Source organism: Leucopleurus acutus (genome assembly GCF_964270905.1).
Source record: "Leucopleurus acutus genome assembly, chromosome: 10".
Lineage (NCBI taxonomy): Eukaryota > Metazoa > Chordata > Mammalia > Artiodactyla > Delphinidae > Leucopleurus > Leucopleurus acutus.
This window is the reverse complement of record NC_139153.1, coordinates 5,987,507-6,007,292: the sequence shown is the minus strand read 5'-3', so window position 1 is coordinate 6,007,292 and position 19,786 is coordinate 5,987,507. Positions and strand designations below refer to the sequence as shown.

Here is a 19,786-nt window from a genome sequence, read left to right as displayed (position 1 = left end):
GATCCAGAAATGGGGATGTTTACTCACACTTAGAGTCCGGACACCCGTTTCTAATTTTTTTCTCCAAGAATCACTCAACTGGCACTTCCTCACTGCTTTGTCTTATTCCTAGAAGTAGCTGAGACTGCGTTCAGACAATCTGGCATCGAAACAAACCCATTCTCTCTCTTACTGACAGTGCTTGAAGGTGTTTTTTGTTTCTTAAGGACTGTAAAGGGCCAAGTGAATCCACCTGATTTAAGTACTCTGCTAACTTCAACAGGCATTATTTGTCAACATGTAACAAGTTTTATGATTATTATAACTGACAACATAATTCCAATTTGGAGAATGTGTCCAAGGAAGTTAGACAACTTTCAACTCTGCCCCCTTCTGTACCAAAGTAATTTGGCCAAAGTGATTCGCAGCAGTGTCATTAATAAAACAATGATGGACGGAGGCAGCCTGAGCACCCACCAATCACTGAATGATCGAGCGAATAAAGGTGTCTCAGCCTGAGGAAAACCTCTATAGGCAGCAATAGTACACAATAATAGTAATAAATAATAATAGCAGTCATTTTCTGAGCCCCAACCATCAATGAGGTATGAAGCTGGGGGCTTTTATATATATTTATATATATTTTATATATTATCTCATATTTATATATATATTATATATTTATATTTATTTTTATATTTAATATTTATTATAAATTTAATATTTAATATTTATTATATATTTATATTTATATATTTAATATATATTATATATATAATATATATATAAATTTAATATTATATAAATTTAATATTTAATATTAATTTTTAAAATTATTACTTATTTTATATTATTATATATTTTTATATTATTATATATATTTTAATATATATATTTTATATATATATATAATTATATATATATTATATATATTATATATATAATTATATATTAATATATATTTTATATATATATAAATATATATATTTTTATATTATTATATTAATAATTTTATATTATTATATATTTTAATTATTATTTATTATTAATTTTTTTAATTATTAATTAATTTATTATTAATTAATATTATATAAATTTAATATTTATTATATATTTATATTTATATATTTATATTTATATATTTATATTTATATATTATATATTTATCTCATATATATTATTTATATATATATTTATATATATTTATATATATTTATATATATTTATATATATATTTATATATTATCTCATTGAAAACCTTTTTATGAGATTGTTATTTCTGTTTTACAAAGAAGAAAACAGGCTCAGAAAGGTTCCAGCACCTCCACAAGGCTGGTGTTCAAACTCAGGTCTGACTGTAGTCTTGCCCTTTCTAAGTGTCTGTGTTAATACAAGCAAACATGTATCCAGAATAATAAGGGCTGACATTTACTGAGCATGTACTATGTGCCAGGCACTGGGCTAAGCACTTTACATGTATGATTTAATTTAATCCCTATAAAAACCTTTTTTAGGGAGAAAGAAACTGAGTTACAAGGAGGCAGAAAGTTAATTAAGGTTATAGCTAAGACGTGAACCCAGGAGTCTGACTGGGTTTTTAACACTTTACAAATGCTCCCTTCCATGAAGTAATATTATGACTTAGAAAAAAAAAAAAGCAAAGTAGTAAATATCAATAGAATACTTAATTGAAGCAGTTAAGGGTTTGACCTTGATTATTTTCACGTGAAACTGTTCACGTCTCTGAGGCACTGCCCTAGTTCGAGCCCTTGTCACCATCCAGACTTGCTGGGCTCTGTCCATCCACCCAACACACATGCACAGATGCCTGCCATGAGCCACGGCAGAGTTCCGGAGGTCAAGGATACAGGGCAACCGACACAGACTCGGTCCTAACTGTGCTCCCCACAGACTCCTCTCTGGCTGGCCAGCTCTCACCCGGGCTCTGCTCACGGGTCCTCAGAGGCTGGTGCTCAGTTCCAACGTCACCTTGGGAGAGGCCTTCCCTGGTTACACTAAATTAACGTTCTCCTTCCTCCCCTATTCTGTGCTGCCATGTGTTTGCTGTCTGATTTTTTACCTACAAAGAAAGCCCCATGAGGGCAGGGACTGTGCCTGCCTTGTTTATTTCCTTCATCCCCAGAGCTTACAAGGGCGGCGGGCAGAGAAGACTCCCCTAATTATATGCTGAATGAAAAAACTTCCCTGTTTTTCGTCTCTTTCCCTCCTGCACAGTGCTGGCAAAATTATCTTTCCAAAACAACAAATCCTGGACCAACTTGCAATGCCTGAAAACTTCTGTGGCTCTTAGTTGTGTATTGCTTGTGAAATTCCCACCTCTTCACTTTGTATTCAGTGCCCTGCCCAACACCGGCCTAACCTCTTCTCCAAAATACCAGAGAGGCACTGAATTTAAATGGTTAAGAGTGTGGGCTAAGATTCCAGCTCCACCACCTACTAATCTACCAAACAACTGACCTGAGACAGATTTGGGCCTTGGTTTTCTCACCTGTTAAATGGCGACAATAATAGAGCACCCAATCAAAGGGTTGTGGTGAGGATTAAGCTAGTTATTAGATCAAAAGTATTCAGAGTCATTCCTGGTACACAATAAAAAATGCGACTTTCTCCTGCCATAAGCCATGGACCTGAGTCACGTCAATCTGCTCCTTCTTCCCTAAACAAGCCATGCTTTTCACACTCCCCTGCCTTTTCCACATGGGCTGTTTTTTAAATCTACCACTGACTCACCATGACTGTATACATTTATTAATGTGCAGTTCTTTACAGCAGAAACTGTAGCTTTAGTTCTTCATATGTTATGGTACGCTGATTCACTTGATAAATATTAAACCAGGATCATTACCTAAAATTAGTCATTTTAATAGTTTGTACTTCCATAAGAATGTTCAAGGTGGCCCTTTAAAGTTCATTTGGTTTTCTTTTTGTTTACTTAAATGCTGACTTCTAAGAATAACTGAAGGATCAGAAAGCTTTCTCCTCCCCAATTTTGCAGGCTCTCATTATCCACCTACTCCTTTCTCACCATCATTTATAACAATAATGCCATAAATACTGACCCCAGGGCAGTTAAAGTGATCCTTAAATACTGCATAAAATATAGGGGTTATTATTACTACCAGCAATACTGACAGATCTTGCCTCTGCCAGTAATTACTGGCAGGAACGTGTCCAATAACACGGAGACACAGTTTTCTCTGTGTCCCTCCCGACCCTGCCTGGGAGAAATGTTGAATTTCACAGGTTAGGGACAACATATTCTCTCTCTCAACTGGAACCAGGTGGAAAATAAATGTCTAAGTTGGAAATAAAAATACATTGGTAGGTAACTTGAAGTCTGGAATATTCTGAGGGCTTGGGAGGTTTAGGTAGTTTGCCCAAGGGATAGAATCTGATCAACTCAAGGATACTGGGTTCTCAGAAGCCTAAGAAAGGCAGGTAGAAAAGCTTGCCTTTCAACACATCGCCTGGGGCAAGTCTCATACCTATGAAGGACACATGCCTGCAGGGCCTAGATCCTTCCCCATGTGCACTCTCCTAGTATAGTTCCATCATATTATGGGCTAGGTAACCATTAATTATACTGTGTCCTGGCTGAGGAACAACCATCATATACAGTGTTGTTTCAATGGGAAAATATATCCCCAGTCTAAACAACTGGCTTACAGAAGACTTTTTGGAAAATGTCTCATTCATAAGGTAGGGACTACACAGTGTTGGAAGTAGTCCCCCTGGAGAGGATTGGCAAGTATTGTGTCCTAAGTTTTGCGGGAAAAAGAAGCCAACCTCTTTGAAATGAGTAATGTAGGCTACTTGGCCAAATTCTCAGATCCAAATCTGGGTTAAGCAATCACAAATAACAGGAAGCGGCAAGATGAGGAATGGAAGTGACCGGAGGCTGAGGGGCTGGAGTTAGACACAGCGAGGTGCAAGACCCGGCTGTGGGGAGCAGCCCGCTTCCTCTGCCAGCTCTTCCCCCAACAGCCCAGGGCCGGCTCCTTGTCACTATTTCCACCTACGCTCCGTATCACCACCTCAGACTGCCTTCCCGGGCTACCCACTGTGAGACAGCCTTACCCTCAGCCTGATATATTTTCTTCTCTTCATGGCACTTAGCGCGATCTCAAACTGCCTTATTGCTTCTTTACTGCCTGCCTCCCCCTAAAAGACCAGAAACTCCACGAGGAGTTTCACTCGCGTCACGCTTGCTAGTGTGCACCCAGGCCTAGCACAGTGTGTGCCACAGGGAAGACACACAACACAACACACATTTGTTGAACAACCAGGGCTGTAGTACGAGGATTCAGTAATGGAATAAAGGAATAAATGATCCATCCACCTACCTACACATCTATCTACCTACTTACTGACCTCCTTATCTGTGTCTGGAACAGTGTCTCTATACAGCAGCCCTTAATAAATATTATAGAAGAAGCGAAACAGAGGATGATACTGCTATGAATCAGCAAGTGTTTACTGAACAACAGGAGAAACCAGGAGCATAAGACACAGCCCTTCCAGGAGGCAGAGCAAAACTCAGCTCAAGACTGAGAGCAGCCTGAGTGCCGACTTAAAGTCTGCAAATAGGTGGGAGCAGTGATAAGATTCGATAAATGTCTTTAGTCAGTGTTCTGAATTTACAGAGAACTGGAATCCACCTAACACTATGCTGATCTTGACAACGTGGGCAGAGCAGAGAACGGCTCTGCATCTTCTCCCACAGAAGTCGACAAAAGGCTTCTGGTCCCCGCTGTCTCACAGGGGAGCGTGGGGAGGGAGGTACCCAGAGGCCCTCCCCACATGTTCACCCTGGAGGCAGCCACGCCACGCTTGCTCCCCTGCCTTTGCCATGAGAAGCTGGAAGCAACCAAGACCAAGGTTATGCCACCTCCTTTATCGGCTGTGTTGCAATGACAGCTGTGGTCACAGCACACACATTTTGGAAAAAAGACTGAAGAACAAGACCTTTCAGGTCTCTTTCAGCATTGCGTTTCCATGAAATCTTATCTGTACAGGGATTCAGAAAATGAGTCAACTGCCTTTGCAATTTTTTTTTTTTTTCTTTTTTTGCAGTACGTGGGCCTCTCACTGCATGGCCTCTCCCGTTGCGGAGCACAGGCTCCGGACGTGCAGGCTCAGCGGCCATGGCTCACGGGCCCAGTCGCTCCGCGGCATGTGGGATCTTCCCGGACCGGGGCACGAACCCATGTCCCCTGCATCGGCAGGTGGACGCTCAACCACTGCGCCACCAGGGAAGCCCGCTTTGCAATTTTTTGAGTACAGAGTTCTTTGACTCATACTTAAAAGTTGGGAAAGACGATATTTATTTAAGATAGTGGTTTTCAAACTATTTTTTAGGTAGCAGGCTACTTTTCGGTAAACGGAGTTTTACATGGACCCTTAACACATTAAAAAGATCAGTGGGGTGCGGTGAGGGGTCGGGATCTGCCCTCTCAGCCTCCCCTGTGCCCTGACATCTCTGAGGAGCACAACTGGTTTAAGGGGAAAGGAAGTTAATATTTAGATAAATAAAGAGATGACTGGGGAAGGAGGGCAAGCTTTCTTTAACGTGAGGAAAGACGGAGTGGGCAAGTCACCACTTTGTGCCCATCATAGTAAAGACTGGCTCAAGCAAGGACCATCAGTGGAAACTCACACTAGGAGGGCAAGTTTAGTAAGAAGCAGCGTATTTGCCTCACCTTCAAATGTCTCCCCAGAGTTCGCTTAGAAAGGAGAAAACGCTGCTTGTCAGGGCACCAACATCACTGGTCTGTAGACTTCAAATATGTGAATGTCATGCAAGACAAAGGACGGCTGAGGAAACATTACAAATTAAAAGATAAAAGAGACATGGTGGGCTTCCCTGGTGGCGCAGTGGTTGAGAGTCCACCTGCCGATGCAGGGGACATGGGTTCGTACCCTGGTCCGGGAAGATCCCACGTGGTGAGGAGCGGCTGGGCCCGGGAGCCATGGCCGCTGAGTCTGCGCATCCGGAGCCTGTGATCTGCAACGGGAGAGGCCACAACAGTGAGAGGCCCGCGTACCCCCCCCCAAAAAAAAAAAAAAAAGAGACATGGCATCGAAGTACAATATATGATCCTTGACTGGATCATGTACTTGAAGGAAAAAAACAGTATAAAGGACATTATTGGGACAACTGACAACATCTGGAATAAGGATCAGCAATTTGACAGAAGTCCTGTATTGATGTTAAATTTCCTGAATTTGGTGACTGTACTGTGGTTATGTAAGAGAATGTCCTTGTTCTTAGGAAACACGTACTGAAGAATCTGGCCTAGAGGGGACGCGATATTTGTGACCTACCCTCTAGTAGTTCAGAAAAAATATATATAATATGGCGCATTTACACATACAGAGGGAGCAGTGGTTCTCAAAGTGGGATCCCTGGGGGAGCATCAGGCATCACCTGGAACTTGCTCGATATACAGCTTCTCGGGCCCCAGCCCAGACCTCGCAAGTCAGCTGTCTTGTCTGTTCTAACAAGCCCTCCAGAGGATTCAGCTGCTCACTAGCTTTGGAAAACCACGGATACAGAATGATAAAACAAGTGTGGCGAAACATTTCTGGGGAAAGGGCACATGGCAGTTTTCTGGATCATTACTGAAACTTCTCTGTACCTTTGAAATTGTTTCAAAATAAAATTGAACAATAACAACAACAAAAAGGTGACCCTATGTAGAGAAGTGGAAAGGAAGAGACCCTGGGGGCAAGGAGGCAAATCAAAGAACTCCTGCCTCGACCTTCAAAGAGGTGGTGGGATTCGAGCCTCGGCTGCTGCAGCTCCAGTGCAGGGCGAGGGGCGGGGTGTCTGGCCTGCACGGTCTTCCAACAGCGAATCTCCTTCCTGTAGAAAGTACAGGCATGAAACCTACTGACCTGAATATGAGAGTCTGGCAATCTCTATAAACAGGTCTTCCTCAGAAAAGCTTTCGGGGAGCATGAGGAAAGCAGCGGTCACGGCACTCTTCAGATTTTTATCCAGGGCCGACCTGAGAGCGACGTTCTCATTCATTGCTACGATTTTCACCTGGAAAAAGCAGAACATTCAGAAGAAAAATTCCAAAAGTGGAGTACTGCCCAATCTATGTGTTTATACATACACTGGAACTGTCCTAAACACTTAGCCCTGAAGATCTTTGAGTATTAGGCCAGTTGACATGAAATATTTATTATTCTAATAAGCAATTCCAGAGTCTCCTGTTTTAAGCCCAAATCAGAGAACTCGTGACATAGGAAAGAAAAACAAATATTGTTCTTAAATGAGGAAATTCAACATGAGTTTTGAAAAAGAAGTCAGCACAAAATGGAATAAATGACCTTTGGGAAATTTAGTAGTTTTTTATTTTTTAATCTCACTGTTCTTCACTTAATTTTATGGTGGAAAAAGGCATTTTACTTCTGTATTTAGAACTCACCTCTGTTCTTAACCATACATAACCTAAGCAGGTCATGCTCTATTTTGAACTGATTTTGAATGTGACTAAGGAAAAGGGAAAGAAAATTAGCTACAGTAGAATCTGCTGTCTTTGACTTCTCCCAATCCATCAAGATACAAATGGCTCCAGTGTGTTCAGATTGGTTTTAAAGACTGCACTGCAGTTCAGAGAGTGTGTTCAAGTCCTAGCTCCATCTCTTACTAGCTCTTTGACTATGGGCATCATTCCTTATCAGTAAAACAGGGTTAATAACCGAACCAAGCTTATAAGGTTGCTGGGAAGATTAAATGAGATGTTTCATCTGAAGCCGCAGCTGAAGTGAGATTCCTTGTGTGTTTCTTGTTGCACACGCAAGCGTTTCTCTGAGCCAGGGGTTCTCACCTTTAGTAAGCGTCAGAATCTCCTGCAGGGCTTGTTAAAATACATATTATGGGACTTTCCTGGGGGTGCAGTAGTTAAGAATCTGCCTACCAATGCAAGGGACATGGGTTTGATCCCTGGTCCGGGAAGATCCCACATGCCACGGAGCAACTAAGCCTGCGTGCCACAAATACTGAGCCTGCGCTCCAGAGCCCGCATGCCGCAACTATTAAAGCCCGCACGCCTAGAGCCTGTGCTCCACAACGAGAAGCCACCACAATGAGAGGCCTGTGCACCACAACTAGAGAAAGCCCATGCGCAGCAACAAAGACCCAACGCAGCCAAAAAAAACCCCCCAAACCCCACATATTATTAGGCCCATCCTCCAGTGTTTCTGACTCAGAAGGCCTGGCTGGGGCCTGAAAATGTACATTTCTAACAGGTTCCCAGGTAACGTTGATGCTGCTGGCCCAGGGTCCACATTTTGAGAACCACTGCTCTAAGGTGTATAATGACTTTGACCTAGAATTGCCAAATCGCTCTTTGTAGCGATTGTGCCAATTTGCACTCCTGACATAATCTTAAACTATCATGTTGCTTCTGACTGATTTTCTCAACAAGTGAAGGATCTAGAAATCCCTAATAAGGACACCCATGTATCTGAAATGTAACCACCATCTCTAAATCATTTAGTGCTGTCACCACATTTTTCTCGCGTTCTAGAAAGTAGGGCTTAAATTGCCTTTTATTTATCAAATATAGATAATTTCTGACAAAATTCAGATGGCACATAAAAGACACATACAGTATGAGAAACTCCAAACTAAAATTTTATTAGATAGCAAGGAAAGACAGGAATGATGTATATCCCCAAGTATAGTTTCTTCTCTAGTTTTTTTTATTAATTGTGAAAAGCAATATTAGAAAACATAACTATAAATCTGGCTTAAGAACCTAAAATCTGTGTTTTACCTTTTGTCCCTACTTTTTTTTAAGGGAATATTTATAACGTACAAACCTCTCATGTGATAGGTAAGCCACTTAATTCCATACTACTACCACCTCCTCCCTCATAATTACAAGGACTTAATGGCCCTGAATTAAGGCTTGCAGCACTTGGGTGAGTTCAGTATTATTGCAAACATCTGCAGATAGTCAAAGCAAGAAGCAGTCCAGGAGCATGATCTGCCCAAGGTTGCATAATGAGTTGATGGTAAAAATCAGGGTAACACCCTTGTACTTGGCAAATCCAGATCTAAATATTTTGAGTTATCCTCATGCATTCTGTTCTTGTTAACTTTTAATCTTGAAAGGTGATTAAAACAAAATTTAAGGTCCTATTATAATTCCTATGTCTATTCCTTGAATAACGTTCCTGCCTTATACTCCATACAGAATCAAGGATCTAGGAGGGCAACCTCCTCATCTCACTAATGGGGAAACTGAGGCCCAGAGGGTTAAAAGATCTCCCCACGAGGAACAGTGGCACACCGTACCAGGACCCAGGATTCGTGAAGTGAGCCTGTGAAGACTGTTTACTTCCAAATTCCTATTTTCATCCTCATTCACCAGGTCCTGCTCAATAATTCCTCACCCTCTTCTGTGTGTGTGTGTGGTGGGGGGGGAACTTTTTACAGAAACTCAATGAAAATAGAAGTTATTTTGAGATACTAACAAAGATGCAAAGGAAAAAGTTTGGGGAAATTTTCCTTTTCAATAAACTAGCCTTGTTCTCCAAGAAAGTGTCTACGTGAGGTTGTTAAAAAAAAAAGGCAGCCTGTTTGCTACTTAAGGTTAAGAGAGTGAAAATAAAATCATCCTTACTCGAAGGAAACAGGTCAGTTCAGAAGACTCTGCTCCTGTGCTGATCTGGCTCTCCAGTGTGAGGTGAGCCAGCAACTTGTCTCAGAAGCACTGTTATTTGTTGTTCAGAGTGAAAAGCCAGTGAACCCGTGGGACACTGCCAGAGAGGCCTGGGAAAGAAAGACAGTCCTCAGATTTGTGAATAGCTGTTTGTATCTTACTGGGAATGCCCCGAACTGAACCACAGATATAGCATTAGCACTACTGCCAAGGGGAAAATCTTTACTGGAGAGAGGAAGGGGCAACACTTGAAGGGACTTTCAAAAGCCCAACTTGAGAGATTTGTGAGTACCTTTCAAGATAGAAAAACAGAGAAAGTCACATGTGGTCTCCTCTATAATAGTCACATGGAGACAGAGCTTGAATTGCAAAGAGTGAAGTTATAGTCACAAAGAACACAGTCCTACCTCGTGTTCAAATACTCGACCATTAAGCAAATGACACTTCCCGCAGTAGTTTTCCATTCCAAGTGAACAGAAAGGCTAATTTTTGCTGGAGGACCAAAAAGAAACAGTGAACATTTGAGCTGAATTAAAAAAAACCTTATCATCTACCTGTTGGATTGTGGGCTCTTGAGGCTAGCAATGTGGTGATTTTTTAAAAAAATTCTTTTGGCATGCACAGAGAAAAAAACTTAGTTGTCTTTTGAATAAGTAAATGAATGGCTTAATCTTTTCATTTCCAAGGCTAGAAGTCCAAAGATTTGCTCTCAGCCGGGCAGAGCCAAGACTAGTAAGCTGGGCTTTCCAAGTCCCATTCAGGGACCTTTTATACCACTGGAATTTTACTATCTACAAAAAAGTAAATCAACAAAGTTACAATATGGTGATGCTTGCAAACTGTGAATATACTAACAACCACTGAATTGTACACTTTAAAGGGCTGAATTATATGCTATGTGACTATATCTCAGTAAACCTGTTATAAAAAGCTATATGACTAGCAAGTAAAAGAGAAAATATATTGGAATGAATACATTAAAATAAATTAAAATCCTCTTAACAAGGTGGCAAAATAACATTGTTTGCCAACGTGAATGCTTTAAAAATTCAAGCCATGTTATCTATACATGAAATACAAAACAACATGAAATACAAAAATCCAACTTACATTAAATAAATTACAGAAGTGAAAATACTACTTTAGACTTCTTCCGACTTAAAAAAAGATTGGCCACAACAAGGTTCTATTAAATACTTTTCATGTTTCTTGACTTGGAAAACTGACTGGTAAATAACTCAAACTTAAAGCTGCACTAGAAGTAAAAATGGGTTATCTCCTCAATTATGAGGTAAGGTAATGGTAAAGTCTGATAGAAATTTAATTTGCACTCAACTTTTTCCAGAAATGTCCATCTTTTTAAGCCAAGTACTCCTTTATATATTTTTTTGATAGTAAACTTAACGTTTTAGAGCAGGTTAAGGTCCACAGCAAAACCAAATGGAAAGTACAGAGAGTTCCCATATATCCTCAGCATATTCCTTTGAAAGACTTAAATTGCTAGTGACTGAGAAATTCTACTCTATTTGCAATATGGAAGATAATTTTAGAGCTTTAGACAATATAATTTAATGTAACTCGTTTTAAAACACATAGAAACAAAAAATTCACACTCATTCTCACAATTCTTTCTTAAGATAGTCACCCATTATTTTTGTCCAAAATGCTACCAACCCTTTCTTTTCATCAGATTTGTTTCATGGAGTTTGATTAATATTTGCTGCCACCTAGAGGTAAAAATAGTTTAAAGATAGTTATCCTAAGAATTCTCCAGTTAACCGTGATTTCTGCGGGAAAGGGAAACTGGAGGCAGGTGTGGGTGGAAGAGTTAATTCACCCATTTATGATTTTTGATTTTTTAAAATCGTGTCATGTTCAACACCTCAAATGGTTTTCAAGATTGTTTAATTTTCTTGTGCTAGAAGCTTCTTAATAAGTCGGAGGGGCAGTCACTGTTATAAAGAACATTTTCTTCTCCAAGTTAGCTGAGAAATGCAGTTTTGATCTGTCACTACTTGCCTTGAATTGATGTTTTAATCTTTTTAGGATACATGACATTTAGATGAAATGTGAGGTCATTTCCAGTGTTTACATTCTGAGATTTCATGGCATTATAGTTTTCTACAGCCTATTTCTAAAAAAACTTGAACTATTCCAAGCACAAAACATAGTACAGAGAATAATATCACATTCAATATCTCATTTTATCTCAAAATAACTCTGAGACAGGCGAGGACAGAGAGAAGAGAAAGATTGTTTCCTGAGTGTCTAGTAGATGCCAGACATTTTAGATCTAGGCATTTCTCAAACACCTTTTGAGGTCGGTGTCACTGGCCTTGTCCCCAGGTGAGGGTGTCACAAGGCCCAGGGAGATTAAGTCACTGGTGCAGGGTCACACAGCTGGGGAGTGTCAGAGCTGGGACCCAAACCCCAGATCTGTCTGATTCTAAAACACCTGTGTCCTTTCCAGCATTACCATTCTGCTTCCAATTTTCAACACCTTTGTGAAGTAGGCAGGGCAAGGATTGCTACTCCCATTCTACAGAGAAACTACCTGAGGTTCAGAAAGGTAAAACAACTTGCCTAAGATCACATAAACAGCTAATAAGTAGCAGGAATGAATAAGGCCCAAGGCTTCTAATTCCACGTTTATTAATCTTCCCATCAAACTACATATTTTGTATATTTAAAAAGAAACTTGGAAAGAAAAGGAATATTTACAAATTTCCAATTACATTTATTTGCAAATTATGAGGCTTACTAGTTATCCAGCCTAGAAATGAGAAATTCATCTACATAAATATGAAATTAAATCAGTAACCTATTGTTTCCAGACTTAAAATGTGCTTTTAGTGAAGTAAAGATTATATACTGTACAGTAAAGCAAAGAAATCTAATCAGCACGGCTTGACAAATTTTTACACATGGATGTACCCATGTAACTATCACCCTGATCAAATGCTTCTGTATGTCTTAATGACCTACACTGTTAAATTTTAAGCCCAGATACAAGGCAAGAGAATCTGAACCTCCCACATATATCAACAGAGATTTTATGACACAACCAAGCAAGCTAGGACTGTATAAATTTCTCTAATTTCTTGCCATAGCTGACAAAAAAGGAGCAGCATAGTCACCCATGAGAGGCATTTGGGAATAATTCCTGAACCCTCTTTGGGACCTAAGACCCTCTGACAGCACAGAGAAAATTCTTCCTTGCTGGGAGATTAGCAACTGTCTAGTTATCCTAAGAATTCTCCAGTTAGCCGTGATTTCTGCGGGAAAGGGAAACTGGAGGCAGTCGCAGACAACTGCGACTAGTTCTCTTTTTTTCTTTAATTTTATTTTTTAAATTTTTTTGGCTGCACTGGGTCTTAGTTGTGGCACGTGGGATCCTCACTGCGGCATGCAGGATCTTTCATTGCAGTGTGCAGGCTTCTCTCTAGTTGTGGCATGCGGGTTTTCTCTTTCTAGTTGTGAAGCGCGGGCTCCAGAGCGTGTGGACTCTGTAGTTTGCAGCACGCGGGCTCTCTTGTTGAGGCGCGCGAGCTCAAAAGTTGTGGCACGTGGGCTTAGTTGCCCTGCAGCATGTGGGATCTTAGTTCCCCGATCAGGGATTGAACCTGAGCCCCCTTCATTGGAAGGTGAATTCTTTACCACTGGACCACCAGGGAAGTCCTCAAATAGTTCTTAAACTACGAAAATACCCCTTCTCAGAAAACAGACTATACAACTGGAAAAAAGAGGAAACCTGATATTTGTGAATGAGAGTCAAAAGTTCAAGTCCTCTCGACTTTTTTCCTGTTTTCTGTTTGTTTCCATTTCTAGTAAAGCCAGAGAAGCCTGCCCCTACAGCCTCCTCCAGCAACGTCCCAAATGAGGGTAGGGCCTGAGGAGGAGAATAAAGGGGAACAGAGTCCACTAGCCTCAGAATGATGACCTGTCTCATTCATTTATTCAACAAACACTTGCTGAATGCGTACTACAAGCCAGGCATCGTCCCAGGCACTGTTGGGACAAAGCACTGGACAAACAGTGCCCCATGGCACTTGCATTCCAGAAGAGGTGGCAATCTGGGGAGGCCGACCGAGGCTCCACCAAGGCACTGGACACCTCTTCTGCCATCCTCCCCAGCCAAACGGACTGACTCTGAACCTGATACATTCAGACAACTGGAGAATCTTGAGAGGGAGGGAGGGAGGGAGCAGTGTGGGTAATACCTGGATACTGTCTGGCAACAAGTTCTGTAGGGAGGGAAAGGAGTGTGAAACTCACTTCTACGTCATTGCAATCACAAAGATCAAAGTAAGGTGAGGTTCAGAGAGGAGAGACGTCCCTAATAAAACACTCACTCACCGGTTTTTGGAGTCGTCCAGCAATGTATAAGTTATTCCAATTGAGGAGATCTTCAATCAAAACACTAGTGCTAATAATGCCATATTTGATAAGCTGGAAAAGAAAAGAAATGGGCATGAAAAATAGCAAAATACCACACTGATGCTTATGCAAGTACAAAACATATAGAAATAAAATGAATTTCTGACCAGAGCAGAAGCTCGATTTCCAAAGTCACTCAAACTGCCTACCTTGTAAAAATACACATCTTCACAAAACCTTTTGCAAAGGATTAGTTTCCAAGACTGTGTGTTTCCTCAGGTATTCGAGGTGAAGTGACCACTGTTTTAACTCAGGCTCTCGTGACGGTCCTTCACCACAGACACTTCAAGAAGTGATAACATAGTTCACGTTTCTCACTTGAGAAATAAGAAACCTGAAGCTCGGAGAGAACAGATGATGTGCCCGAGGTGGTACCACATATAGCAGAGTTAAACCAGGTCCCTGAATTTCAGTCTGGGCTACCAATGTTTGCTTCACGACAAAGCACAAGAAATTTTCTTTAACGTTTTCACTGACATCCTTTACATGGTGAAGTTCTCTTTCACTATAGGCTATTTCAAACACTTTTATAATCACAAAGCAACATTCAAAAATAAAACCTCTTTATCAGTGCTGAACACATGGAATTATGGTCAAGCTCATTTCAATAGTAATTCACACAAACCCTGAATGCAGTTGTTCCAGGTTATGAAATCCCATTTGCTTCAACAAATATCTTCAGACTCACTTCACTGAACGTCAGTACCCAAACAGCCTTCTCAGGCTGCAGATATCTAAAAAGTAGCTAAAGAATTTCAATTAAAAAGTACAGTCCCTTTGGCACATAATTATGCCCAAACATTGGGTTACTGGAGCTTGTAATATGATTTGAAACTACTAATTACAGATCGGCTCAGCATAATATTAATATGGAGAAAGAACACAGCTACGCGTCTGGGAGGACTAGAGTGGATGTGCAACGTTGCGCTGAATAACCTTCTTCCCTCCACTCTGGCCACAGTATTGCAGACAGCCCTTCTTGCTGCAGCTGCGTAACAGCTGAGAGGTAATGGGAACATCACAGGGGCCTGTCACTAACTAGCTGCAAGACCTTAGGGAGGTCATTTCCTCTCTCTGAACCTTGGTTTCCTCATCTGCGAACCACAGGTGGTGTCGGGTGGGACCTTAACCAGAAAAGTAAATGTATGGCCCAAAGACGTCACCAATCAACCACAGCACTCATTCCTGCCACGTTCAGACAGGTCTTCAAAATCCTTCTCAAGTCAGTACTCCAACCTCCTGCCCTTCAAAGTGTGGTCCACTGACCAGTAGCACCAGCATCACCAGATGCAGAATACCAGGCTCCATTCCAGACCAAATGAATCAGAATCTGCATTTCAAAAGGAGCCTCAGGTGACTCGTCTGCACATCAAAGGATGACTGCTCTAAGCCATCAGCAGCATGGAGCAAAGCTGGCACAGCAGAGTCACCCTCAGCCCAGCTGACCTCTAGTAGAGAGGCATCTGACTCAGTTCCCCATTGGTCCTCTCAGACTGGGGTCCTGCCTAGTTCCGGGAAGCCCTTTTAGAGCCTGGGCCATCCATATGAAAGACGGCTGGGCAGGGTTCCCACTGTTACACAACGCTCTGCTGGGATTGGGGTTCTCACCTGCTCTCCAATACCCCTCATCAAATTCCATCCACCCGATGGCAACAAGAGGCACCATATGCTCCCATCTACCTATGAAACCCTCGCCTATGATACCCTCTCCACTTCCAACTTCTTTCTGGGAGTGTCTGCCCCTCTGTATGTAGATAAGATTAATTTCCACCCTGATCCACAGTGGGTCCGCCTATTCCTCCCACTGCCCAAACCAGTGGCTCTCAAAGTTTGTTTCAGACCAGTAGCACGAGCAACATTTGAAAGCTTGTTAGAAATGCAAATCTTTGTTGCTAAGAGAGTAAACCTTAAAAGTTCTCATCACCAGAAAAAAAAAAACAATTGTAAATACATGTGGTGATGGATGTTACCTAGACTTACTGTGGGTAATCATCTCACTATATATATATATATCAAATCATTACGTTGCACACCTAAAACTACTACAATGTTATATGACAATTACCGCTCAGTTTTTAAAAAATGCAAATCCTCAAACCCTTACCCCAGACCAACTGAATCAGGAACTCTGGGGGTGGGAACCAGCAATCTGTGCGTCCTACAGGCACTCCAGGTGATTCTGATGCACACTAAAATTTGAGAACCAAAAAAATTTGGCCAAAGGCAAAAAATAAAAACAGTCACATTCACCACCTTCATCCAGCAAAAGTGTGAACATTTCCTAACTGTAAGAACACATCTATTTAGCTGGTATTCTATTAACAAAGGTTAATAACCACCCAAGTTAAGACAAAGGCCCGCAGTCACTTACCCTCCCATCACACATGATCAATGGGTTGTAGTAAACCCCGGCGCCGTAGTTATTCTGGACAGTGGTGATAAACCTGGGCCCCAAAACTTTTAGGAACGAGTAATGGTTCCAATTTTTCTTCAGGTTTTTTGAATGCCATGCAACAGGGTCATCGACTGTGAACACGAAGTCCAGCATGGCATTCTGGGAGGTGAAGAAAAGAGAATAATTTTAGTTTTAATTCCTAGAAAGGCACCTAGGCAGAGTGGAAAGCTCTAAGACTCTATGCTGCTGTGATTAACAGCAGACCCACGGCTGTCATCAGAAACTTAAGCAAGTCTCTGGAACCAATCTGAGCTTCGTTTTTGTCAACTCACATAATAACAGTAACACTTATTGAAGTGATGTTCCAGACCTCTTTTAAACACTTTATATATTATACATATAGTAACTCTTTTTAGCCTCAAAACAATCCTACAAGGTAGGTACTGTCATTATCCCATTTTTATAGGAAAGGAAAACCAAAGCACAGAGTAAGTTCCTTGCCCAAGGACACATGGCTACTGAGTGACAGACATAATCTGGTCCCAAATTCTGTGCTGGACCACTTGGCCACACTGTCTTTCATCTAAATCTAGCTAAACGTGTTCTACTTTTCTCCCAGATCAAATAACACCATGTGGACAAGCTCTATAAAGTGTTATGTAAAGGGAAATAAGTTATTTTAACTCTCACCCATTTGCCAACCCCTCACTGAGCACCTACGATGAGCTCTGATAGGTCCTGGGATAGAGGTAAAGACCTCAAAGTCTACTGGGGAGAATAGACAGGTTGCTAGCAAAAACTTGGTAGGAGAACACAAAATGCACTAACTTCACTCAGAGTGGGGTCAGAGAAGAAGGAGGAATTTTCCTACAGGTTTATATTCTTCCAGACTCTTGATAAGTCTGAGTCTTAAAAGAATGTGCAAGAGTTCAGCACGCTTGGTGAAGTACTAGGAGGCCTGAGGAAGGGAGGGAGTACTGTTAGAGGAAAACACTCTTGTGGAGATGAGAGCTGGTAGGACTGGAATGCGACGCAGGCAGGGGAGTGGCGGGAGATGGGACCAGAGAGGGAGTCTGGTTACCATGCTAATGTTCCTGCAGTAGAAAGGGAGGAGGAGAGACTAAAGGATGGAACACCGCACGAGGCTAACTGCCACTAAGGCACTGAGGGCAAGGGCTCATCTGGGAGAGACTTAGGTGCTGGAGTTTACTTGTTAACGTGTAGGGAATGAGGGTGAGGGAAAATGAAGGACCTTTTCTTGGAGGGAATTCCAGGTCTGCTCAAAGGAAAATCTACACAGGAAAATGAAGAGGCGGCTATAGAATCAGGAGGCCAAGGCCTGTTCTGAGTTTCCCACAGTGTGATCCACAAACCAGTGGTGATACTTAAGATTTGGGGTGGACACGTTTTTTAAAAAATTTATGTTAATTTATGTTACAAGAAAATAACTAGCCTATTGCAAACTACAATTAGGTTGCCCAACCTATATGCCCCAAATCTGTAATTTCTCATATGCTCTCAATTTAAAGAAAACTATTACTTAAATACTAGTATAGGTGGGAAACAGGAAATCCAAGCAACAGTACAGACGGCCTCACCAGGAAGCGAAGAGACAAAGGTTAACTGAAAGACAGATTACAGCCAGGTGTCCAAATCCACGAGGCCCTATTGCAAACTGCACACTACCATTGCCTTCATTTATTAAAGAAACCCAGTCCAGAACACGAGCTGTACAGACAGAAAACACCTCCATCTAGTCTCCCGCTCCTTTTACATTAATTCAGCAAGAGCTCAAAAGCTGTATCAAAGTCAATTAAAAGCCTCATTTAAATGGAAAATACCTGCCTGCCACTTGTCTGCTATGTCTTGAATCTTGTCGCCACCTTGGAAGCAAAGTTTTTTTTCCATTTGCAGAAGAAAAAAAAAAAAACTGCAATCACAAGGAAAACTGTACCCTCACTACTGTTGTGCTCAGCCAACTCTGAAGAGAACAATACGTAGCCTTAAACAGACTCCCGTTACATGTCCCGAGCAGGGGCAAATATACTGCTCATCACCAACTTCTGCGGTCAGTTAACGTCACTGCACACGCCCTGACCCTACAATCACTCCGTCAGCTTCCCAAAGTCAGAATCATTTTGTATTTTCTCCTACAACCAGAGACGTGATTCTCAAGCTTGGCTGCGTAGTGGAATCACCTGGGAAGTTTTTAAAATTCCTGAAGCCCAGGCTCATCTCAGACCAATTAAATCTCAATCTCCGCAGTTGGAACCCAGATATCAGTATTTTTTTAAGCTTCCCAGAAAACTCCAATGTTCAGCCGAGGCTGGGAGCACTGAACTAGCTCCTGGCAAATACTTCTCTTCCTTTCTTTCATCTTGTCCCCGCATCAGCTCTTCCCTCCGCATGATTGCACCTCCCGCTCTAGACCTAAGCTGACTCCTACGTATCCTTCAAAACTCAGCTGACGCTGTCGTTCTACTAGGAACACTTTTGTACGGCTTGTACTTTGCCAGTTGATACGTGGAGTGCGCAGAGCAAACAGGTAGCTCTACGGCTCTGGAGGGACGGAAGGCAAAGGGAACTCGTGAGAACATTCCCGGCGTGGGGCCGACCCGGGCTCACCTTCTGGTCTGAGCTGGGCCCCGCCTGGCGGTACACCCCCGAGCCGTAGGCGAAAGCCAGGCTCAACTCCTCGGGGAAGTGACACAGGATCTTGCGAAAGGCCACCCCCGAGCTCTGCAAAGCCTGCAGAGCCATGGGGCCGGGGCTCTGACAGGGACCCGTGGAGGGCAGCAGGCGGGGAACGAGTACCCGCTGAGGGTGGGAGATGGAAGCCGGGGACCGGCCCAGACGGGAGAAGGCTGGAGCCGGGGGCGGGGAGTGGAAGACCCGGCAAGGACTCGGGGCTGCAGACCAGTCAGACACGAGGCTGGTACGAACCCAACAGGCAACCGGCTAAGCGCCTGGCCTCTCTAGCGCCCACCCTGGGCCACGCCTCCTGCACGCACACGTGCTCCGAAGGCGCAAGAGTAAGAGCAGGCGCTCGCTCGCGAGCGGGGACGCGAGGCCTTCGCAGAGATCCCTGGTGGTCGGAGGACCGCACTGCAGGCTGGCAGCCTGGGACAGTGACCTGAACATGAGTGGGGGAATGTAACAGCTGATTGAACTGCTTTTGAACCTTAAAAGTTCTCTTCTGGTCTCGCCTCAAACCACATTTTAATAAGTGACTAGGAAATCATGCATGTAGTATTGCAGCTTCCCATCGTCTTTC

General features: G+C 42.3%; 1 protein-coding gene across 3 annotated transcripts in view; it reads right to left on the bottom strand.

The window, feature by feature from the left end:
• The window catches only part of TAMM41 (TAM41 mitochondrial translocator assembly and maintenance homolog), a gene marked incomplete at its 3' end in the record, with an annotated part of 108,471 nt that extends 89,125 nt beyond the window's left edge, over positions 1-19,346 (bottom strand). For 2 of the 3 annotated variants that reach the window (XM_082848862.1, XM_082848860.1), the window contains exons 1-4: positions 19,138-19,346; positions 16,489-16,671; positions 14,037-14,129; positions 6,898-7,048 (exon numbers count right to left, since the gene is read on the bottom strand). In XM_082848862.1, coding sequence (XP_082704988.1) covers positions 6,898-7,048; positions 14,037-14,129; positions 16,489-16,671; positions 19,138-19,272 — 562 coding nt within the window. In that variant the 5' untranslated portion in view covers positions 19,273-19,346. Of the gene's footprint in view, positions 1-6,897; positions 7,049-14,036; positions 14,130-16,488; positions 16,672-18,353; positions 18,385-19,137 lie in introns of those variants that run through there. The other variant, XM_082848861.1, reaches the window with a different exon arrangement.
• Between the last annotated feature and the right edge of the window lie 440 nt (positions 19,347-19,786).